Source organism: Astatotilapia calliptera, chromosome 7, assembly GCF_900246225.1.
Source record: "Astatotilapia calliptera chromosome 7, fAstCal1.2, whole genome shotgun sequence".
Taxonomy (NCBI): Eukaryota; Metazoa; Chordata; class Actinopteri; order Cichliformes; family Cichlidae; genus Astatotilapia; species Astatotilapia calliptera.
Genome location: NC_039308.1, coordinates 29485094 through 29494262, shown reverse-complemented (window position 1 = coordinate 29494262; position 9169 = coordinate 29485094). Strand labels below are relative to the sequence as shown.

Sequence of the window (9169 nt, the reverse complement as noted above, 5' to 3'; positions counted from 1 at the left end):
AGCTAGTAAGATGGGACAATAAAAATGAAAACAAAAAAATGAAATTCTTCAATATTCATGTTTTATTTTACTGCTTAAGATTCATTTGTGTCTCTGGAGGTGCGTCCACAAAAGAAAGGTGATTGAATATTCTTATCATGGGTCTTTAACTCATTTTATGACTCCTTGCTTCTTCATGGTGGATAACTGAATCATTTAATTTTAGACGTGAAGTTTGAGGACACTCAACATTTAGGCTTAATGTCTAAAATTCTGGCAGCAAACAAAGGTAATCTTTATTTATTCAAAACAAAATGTTTCAGCTGCATCCTTAACTGCCCATACCATGCCTGTGGGCAGTGGCTTACAACCTACAGTGTTATTTTGCATTAAAAGTTAATTATTATACATATTGACTGCTCAGATGAGATTTATTTCAACTTGTTTGAGGTTAATGATTCCTCCCTTTATGGATTCAGATTTATCTTGAATCTAAGGAAGAAAAGGTTGCTAGTAGTTTCATTTATAAATCGAATTTCAGAACAATACCTAGAAAGTCTGACCATCCCATTATATTACATTTGGTTAAAAACTGATACAAAGGTCACAGAGATCTTGGACTGAAAACAGGACTGTCTCCAAAAATACCTCTGAGACAAAACAAGCTCATATCTCTGAAATGAACAATGATAACTGTTTCTGTTCTTTGTTCAATACAGAATGCATTCAACTTGCATAAACGGGATACTGCCAACTTACACACTATATGACTGCTCCTCTGTGATGTATCATAACTGTTTCCAGAAAAGTAGCAAAATGGTTTTGCTATTCTTTTTTTTTTTTTTTTTTTTTTAAAGAAGTACCTCTGTTTATGAGTGTAATGGTAGCTTGCCTAGCTGCTAACTGTTACATTATTTTCTACGTGGCAAGTTTCTGACTTCATCTCTTTGCATGTTGGTGTTGGGTGTGTATAGCGCTGTGGTAGCAGCATCTGAATCACATTACTCTTTAGCAGGAGAAAAATTAAATATACACTGAATTTTGGTTTATTCCTAGTTGTTGATGAATTTTAAGTGATGAAGTCATTTCTTAGGAATGACTTTGCATGAGTGCCTGGAGAAGAAACCATTACTGCCATTCCCGATCATTCTGTGCCAATAGGACAAACAGACAAAATGTCTAAGATTGATATAGAAAGGATCAATAAGTTGCACAAATGCAGTGAGTACAAAAGGCATGGAAGAGACAACCCACTGTTTCCTAAAATGTATAATGAAATGTGTTTCTCATTCCTCATGTATTTTTTCATTGGAAGATATTTCTACAGAAACAGGTGTAGGAGATGTTATTTCTGAATGTCAAATCATTCTAATGACTCAATTCCTATCCTTCTTTTCAGACATTTGACAGAGCATGAAGAGAGATTGACTTGTGAAAAACTTCATGACAAAATGTCTAATCAGCTGATTTAGCTATAAAACAACAACAACAACAACAACAACGAAAACCATCAGTTAGATAAACATGAATAAATCATGAACATTTTGACTCTTACCTGCATGCATATGATTGAGTCTATTCTAAATAGCCCACAGTAATAACTAAATAACTGAATCAAGTTGACATTTTGCACAAATGGCACACACATATTTTTTTTAAGCTAAAGTAAAATAGAAAAAGAAGGCATTTCAACCCATGAACCACAACCATGGTAAACCAAATTATAATTGCATTCTGGCAAACCTTTTTAATCTTTATTTCAAATTTATGATTTGTTCATTTTGAACAATCCTCCACATCCACCATGTTTAATGTGCTGCATTACATAGTATTGAAAATATATCTAAATTACAGAGACAGGAAATAAGAACACATAAATTTGCCATGGCAATAAGCCTACAAAAGCAATTCAAATTAAAGCTGTTCAAAGTTTAAACATTGTCTTTAACTTTCCTGCACTTTTGTTTCTGCAGCTCGTGTTTGTTGTTGCGGGGGTTGTACGTCACCACAAAGCGGCACTTCAGATGCTGTGAAAGAGGAAACAACAATGAGCATTACATGAGAATCAAAAGGGAGCATTTCTCTAGATTTCTGTTTTTAACTTAATATTTATTAATATTCAGCTTTTCACTTTTTTTGCTTTGGAAAAAAATATTGTTGAGAGACTTTACAAACTTTACAGACTTTTACAAATGCAGACAGAGAAAACATTCACCTTTTTCACAGCACTGCAGCCCTTCAAGTCTTGGTTTTCAGACTTGGGACACTTGGTTTTTCCCACGACTGCATCGATCTTATAGTCGATTGTATTGGTCACCTACAAACATCAGCATACATAAATGTATATTTTACGCTGTAGTGGGATTGCAATAGTAAAACGCTGATTCATTTTGTTTGTGAAAGCTGATTCTAACCTGACTCTGAGCATCAGTCACTTCAATCAATTTGAACATTTTCTTGCCCTTGGGCTTTTCATTGAACATCTTCACAGCATGTTGAGCTGCCTCCTGAACCTCGGCTGAATCTGGATTCCTTTTAACCCAGCCACCCAGAAGAGGCTTGTTTTCTTTGATGAAATTAAACACACGAAAACACACAAACATTTAATTTACACAATTTCATCAAGATATCACATCAATGATTAAAAAAATGATGAATGGATATTATTATGAGGATGCATTTCCTTATTGCACTAAACCGTGTGCCACTTAATGCATCTGCCAATTTAGGAAATTATTAAAAGTGCTTACCTTAGTAATCCTCTTATATCCTAATATTAACTTGGATCTGCTTTCATTTGCAAAGTCATACACTATGCCGAACTCCATATTTTAGTCCAGAAACCACAAAACCCTGCACTGAGCTGGTCTTATACTGCCAAACTACACTGACTTCTAGGCCAAACCAAGCATTGCTCATCAGAATCTGCTGTAAAGCCCTACATGGCTCCTGCCTACATATATATCAGCGCGACTGAGGTATTATATGCAGATGCAGCCGACTTCTCATCTTTTCACTGCTCCACCCTCTTACTTTAAATAAGAAGTGAGCTTCTGATGTTGTGGAGATTAAACTTTGGAATATTCTTCTTTGGCCTGTCAGATCAGCTGAATCAGTGTTTTGTTTCAAATCACTCCTGAAACTAATTTCTCGAGGCTGACTTTCTTTTAATCCTTCCCCCATTATTTTTCCCCTTAACGTACATCTATTTGAGTACTCGGTGAGTAAAACAATGGTTTTCATCTTAACAGATTTAGCAAGGAGTTGCCCTTAAAACACAAGTTAAAGTTATACGCAAGGAAAAATGCAATTTTGTCAGATGTATGTCTGAAAACAAACACTCCAAAGTTATGAAAATGATAAATCACATTGCATTCCAAATTCTGCGTAAATTGCATCCATGCTGCAGATTTTACTGGACTATATATAATCTTCCTTACATACTAAGTACTGGTACTGAGTTTTCCTGATGGATTACTCGTTTATTATTTTTATTCCTTAACACTCTGCAGCTACAACTCCACCATGCCAAATTAAACAGCACTTGAACAAGAACATCTGTATCTGTGTTCTCTTTTTTTTTTTTTTTTTTTTGTGTCCCGTTTGGATCTTTAGCCATCAGAATTGTTGTCTTAAGGCCAAGAAAGATGCCAAGCGGATTTATTTTACCAAGTGGATCATCATGGCCTTGCCATATTGGTCCATTTGATTGACCTTTATTATAATTATGAATTTATTTTATTTTCAGTTGCTACAAACGGGACAGACATGACTGGGGGACAGGACAGGGAGAAAGAATGAAAGAAAGAGAGGGAGAGAAAGAAAACCAAAGGGGAGAAGAGACGGTGAGAAGGGGGGGGAAGAAGAAAAAAAAAAAAAAAAAAAGCTCCGCCGGCAGCCAGCTGTGCCTGAGTGACCGAGCCCCAGGCCGAGAGGCCGGGGGCACCCCACCTCCGAAGTGGCCCGAGCGAGCCCCAGGCTCCAGGCCCCGATAAGCGGCCGTATCTGTGTTCTCACTAAGATAAACATGACTCACTGTAGCCAACCAGACTGCAGTACAGAGTCATCAAATATGGCGCCATTTTGGTGCAAAATGTAAGCTCCCTGACTGTATGAATGGTTTTAAACAATGTTATTTATTACCATCCAAACTATTCTGACCATATTATGCCATGCTGAGAAATCTGTAATGCAAGAACTGACACAGAGACACTGAAGCTTCAGCTGTCACTACAACTGCTATTTTATTCAGCATTTGCACACATTCTAACACTTTGTTAGCCCAGTGCATAACTTCACTCGTGGTGCAACATCTCATTTCCACAACAACAACTGTAAGCCATTAAAGAACACAGTAGCATTGGAAGAAACAAGCGTATAACAGCTACGCTACCATAATAGCAAACACAATTCCCTTAAACTCCAACAAACACGACATCCAAGGGGCACAACAGAAGATCACATCTAGCCTCTCTCATCATGCCACAAAAAATATTTAATGACTATCATATCTTTTTCACTATTAGCATTCGTATTTTTCTGTATTTTGTCTTGTTATTACCCTGGGTTGGTATCTGCATTTTGTTATTGTATTTTTTCTTCATCATTTGTATAAAAAAATACAGATGTGTATATGCACATTTCATCTCATCCTTTCTTTAATGCTGCGATAGTAGGCAATTTACTAATACATGTTTTTCATTGTGGCTAAATGTCATATGAATACACAAAGTCAAAGTAGCTGAATTGCAAATGTTTTGTCTGACTCATTTCTAGACTGTTAGTCATGGTTCTGACACAGATGTCTACGCTCCAGTGCAGTCATTGTTATATACCTCCATTGTACTTTATAAGAATGGCTCCCATTTCAAGCCCAATGTTGTTTCTACTTTACTGTCACCACATGTTGAGGTACTAATCAGAATCCAAGAGACAGATTCTGTCGACCCATTTAAACTAATTTGTTGAAATAGATGGATGCCTCTCATAATGTATTTAGATGAAGTTTAAATTAACATAATAATATACTGGTGGCTGTTTTTATCCATGTAGGATTTGCATCTAAAGAGCAAGACTAATACAGTTCTGTTCAACTGAGTTTTATTTATATAGCCCCAAATCACAACAACCAGCCAACACTGCATGCATGATCTGTTGGGTCTAAATGGGCACTGAATTGGGATCAGACAGGGAAAAGAAAAACAACCTTTTCTAGGATCAAGTGCATTTAAAATGGACTTGAAAGGAAATGTGTCCTATGGTTGGAAATCATGGATAGTATATCTTTATTGGGTTGCTTGATTGTACATGCTGACACTATGTACGCTGGGCAACACAAACTGGTTTTGGAGCAACATGATGCTGCCAACCAGACAAGATTTTGTTTTTCAACTAATCACTGCATGATTTACAACAGCATAACTAACTGTGTAATAAAACAGTCCTGTTGCTAAACTGGCCAGAACCCATTGTTACTCAGGACAAATGACATCCATCATCTGACAAAAATAGACAAACATGATTTCAACAAAATTCCAGCTGATCTCATACAGTTTTGTTAAAAGGACAGATGTTACAACATAGGGTTAAACATCTGCAGATCCCAGCTCTTTCACAAAGCATGTTGCTGGTGTTGGTTTTAAAATCAGTGCATACTTTAAGGAAACAATGAAATATTTTTTAACTAGATATTTATGTGATCTGCAAATATTTCACATATTAATTTTACACAGCTTCTTAACATTTTTGCAAATGTCCCTGTTGGAAAGTGATATTTTTTCATGAATTTATATATCCAGTGTAAGGCTCTTTTGAAGCACATTAATAAATACAGCCACTTCAGTTGTCATGAAACTTCACATTTAAAAAGAAATAATGTGCGTGTATTAGATAGTATTTCTGCAGTATTGCCCCCAAAATTTCAGAAGCTATTTTTTCTGGCTCGCTTGCCTGTGACATTACTCCACATTTGCTTTTGCTTCTTATATTTCTTATCGATATAATTACTTACCGGCTATGACGACTTTCTCCACAAGCTGATCTCCCAAGCCCAGCTGGATAACTGATAGGCATATCAGCAGTGACAATGGAAGAGACATCTTTATACACCAAACTCTGCTGTGCTCCTCACAAGAGAAAGACTGGTTTCCAGAAAAACACTTCAGATGAGCAGAATAATTTACTTGTCAACCAACTTGCAGATGTCCCACTCGATTTGGTCTGTCCAAGTCCACAAAGAGAGCACTTAAATGAGGACAGAGATAAAGAGGATTTACTCTAGAAATGAAACTTTAAATAATATAGCTGAAAGGAAAAAAGTACAAAGTACTATATATAATCCATATAGATTATCCATCCGTATAGTTTATGCTACAAAGAAAGTGGAAATATAAATACCTTTTTGTTAAAGAAGTTGAATACTGGTGAGTGCTGGAGCAACAGAGGGTGAAACAGAGAAATGTGAGGCAGGAGAGTGAAAGAGGGAGAGGGTGGCGTCAGTGAATGCCTGTGACTATTCAGCCTTTCAGCTGTGGCCTGTATAACAAGCCAGTGAAGACCACACCCAGCTAATACCACATATGACTGCATGCATAGATTTAACCTAGGGTGTGAATGCCAGAAAAGAAATATTCAAGTGGAAGAGTCAGTTCAGATAAGTGTCTGACGGGCATTGTTGTGTGTATGTGCGCGCTCTGTTGTTTCTCTCTGAATGCATCATGTGGGTGTGTAGTCTGTGTCTATTTAGATTTGCACATTTCCATCTTCTCATCTTGTTTTAAAGCACTGGATAAGCCACTTTGTGGAGATCCAACACAAGCCAGATGATGACATCAGTCGGCATACAGTGAGTAACAGTGAAAACCATGGCACACAGCAAAACCACAGCAGGTCCAAAATATCTCTTATCATGGAACAAACTGTTCTGAAAGTTTTGAATAGATTTGCCAATATAAGCAAGTGGAATATGCTAAGATTACTCACTTAGTGAGCAACACCAAGTAAAAAAAAAAAAGTAAAAGAAAGAAGGAAAGAGTGACATCTTGTTTTGTTGTTCAAGACGATTATAAACAATATCCAGTGATTTTCATTGGATATCAAATAGTGTTGCTTTTACCAGCCTCAGGTCAGACATTAGAGAAAATTCAGAAAGTGCATTAAATTTTAATTATACAAATGGGAAATCACAGTATTTATAATCCTCATCACTTATGGGAGGCTCAGTTTGACAAAAACCTTGACCCAGGCTGAAATATTAACAAATATTTAAGATGGTTCAATCAAACAACTCACAACTTTAAATGATTTATTGCAACAATAGAATAATTACAGTTCTGAGCTCATCACTCTGACAGCGTGTTATATATAAACATGTAGTATGATGAGTAAATATACCCTTAGAGAAAACTGGAAGGGTGTGTGTGGAGCCCCTATGGTATATTGCATCTGTGCTAAGGGATTGTCTTGCTTTTCCTTTTGCACCACCACCAGGTTAAAATGCCTAAAAGCATAGGGTGTACTGACAGTAATCTTGCGATTACTTTTGGTAGTGGTATGCACAAGTTACAACTGTGCACTGGTGGTAGAGCTCAAAAACACAATGAGGTAAAGACTTGGTTGTAAAATATGTGTTGCTAAAATCTAATAACTGGCTGCATATGAACTGAGGTTTAATGTAATCTTACTGAGAGACAGCGAGCAGGTCAGCACTGGTGGATTTACACTGGCTTGCTTGAGTATTTGTGTTAAAGTGTGGTAAACTGTGGTATACAAAATGTGGATGATGTACACAGTCTATAGGACTGATCCTGTTCTTATTTTAAACTTATTGAACTCTGTAATGAGTTAAAAGGCCCAGCAGAGGGAAGCAATACCACAGAACATAAAGCAACAAGTGGTTGACTTTTTTTTTTTATATAACTGTAGAGAAATAAGGTAAAGTTTTCTTTCTTTAACATTCACTTCATTGAGATGCTCTAGTGCTATCTCACATTATGAGTCCTGAGTGCTTAACTGTAAGCTCTATGTAAGAATTTGAGTTTGAGAAACTGAATATAGATTATTGGTCGTCGTCAACAAATAATAGCCTGCATAATAGATTTAAAGTCTACACTTACTTTAAAGTTTGTATTACAAGGTGCATTACTGTAACAAAATTAAAGAGAAGACACTAGTATAATTTCAATCTAAATTTGAATATGTTTATCATAGAAACAGATATTTAATTGCTAACTTGAAGCCTAGTTTTTGGATGCATGAAAATACAGAAGTGTCACAACAGATGGCTAAATGAGCTACGGAAAAAAGACCCAGATGAAGGACGGACACATACAAACCAATGAGACAAAAGATAAGGCAGATGGGAACAGAGTGACAGGTACATTTCGTCCAGCAGTAGTAAGACAGATGCCAGGCAAGATAATAGACTGGAAGATACAAACCACACAGATGGATAGGTCAGCAGAAGGCAAAGGTAGTACACTCCAACAATGCCACAAACTGCTCTTTCAAAAGTATGAAAGATTTAAATTAACAAACACAATTTAAACAAGCAAACAAACAGTGAATGCTCATTTTCAGGAAAGCGGTATTTTTGTAAAGCTTGTAGTGATGGAGAATTCACTCCACAAGTGTTCTAGGACAGCGGTCTCCAACCTTTTTTGCGCCACGGACCGGTTTATGCCCGACAATATTTTCACGGACCGGCCTTTAAGGTGTCACGAATAAATACAACAAAATAAAACTAGTACCTGTACCAAAAAAAATAAGATTTATTCATGACACACGTGAAAAGACCCAGGAAAACCGAGTTAACGATCAAAACAATAACAAAATAACGCTGAAAACTGATAAAAACCCTGAAAACCATACATTTCACACCAGAGCCTCAACTCTCGCGGCCCGGTACCAAAAGACTCACGGACCGGTACCGGTCCGAGGCCCGGGGGTTGGGGACCGCTGTTCTAGGACAAACATTAAGCAGGTACACTCTGTAGGAGAAAAAAAAATCTCATTTCAAATATGTAAACACTGGATAAGCTGATAAATTAAGATGGACAACCAGACTCTTTCATATCTCTTTTACGCATGCTTGGCAATCACTGCTCTTCTGCTCCTAATGAGATGTTAAAATGTAACTCTTCCAAGCTGCAGCTAAAAAGGTCAGGGTCAGTAAGGGGGGCTGGCTGAGCTT

General features: G+C 36.9%; 1 protein-coding gene across 1 annotated transcript; it reads right to left on the bottom strand.

Moving 5' to 3' along the window:
• Positions 1-39: 39 nt before the first annotated feature.
• Positions 40-6477, bottom strand: LOC113025953 (onchocystatin). Its single transcript, XM_026174233.1, has 5 exons — positions 6376-6477; positions 5990-6222; positions 2394-2545; positions 2195-2296; positions 40-2006 (listed from the first exon to the last, which is right to left on the bottom strand). The coding sequence occupies exons 2-5, from the start codon at positions 6075-6077 to the stop codon at positions 1911-1913; spliced, it is 438 nt and encodes a 145-aa protein (XP_026030018.1). The 5' UTR covers positions 6078-6222; positions 6376-6477; the 3' UTR covers positions 40-1910.
• Between the last annotated feature and the right edge of the window lie 2692 nt (positions 6478-9169).

Excerpts from the sequence above, each read along its gene's own strand:
- LOC113025953 (XM_026174233.1), bottom strand. The coding sequence starts at position 6,077 with ATGTCTCTTCCATTGTCACTGCTGATATGCCTATCAGTTATCCAGCTG. Across the intron at positions 2,546-5,989 it reads GGAGAAAGTCGTCATAGCCG|AAAACAAGCCTCTTCTGGGT; the intron begins GTAAGTAATTAT and ends ATTTCATCAAAG. Across the intron at positions 2,007-2,194 it reads GCTGCAGTGCTGTGAAAAAG|CATCTGAAGTGCCGCTTTGT; the intron begins GTGAATGTTTTC and ends CCTCTTTCACAG.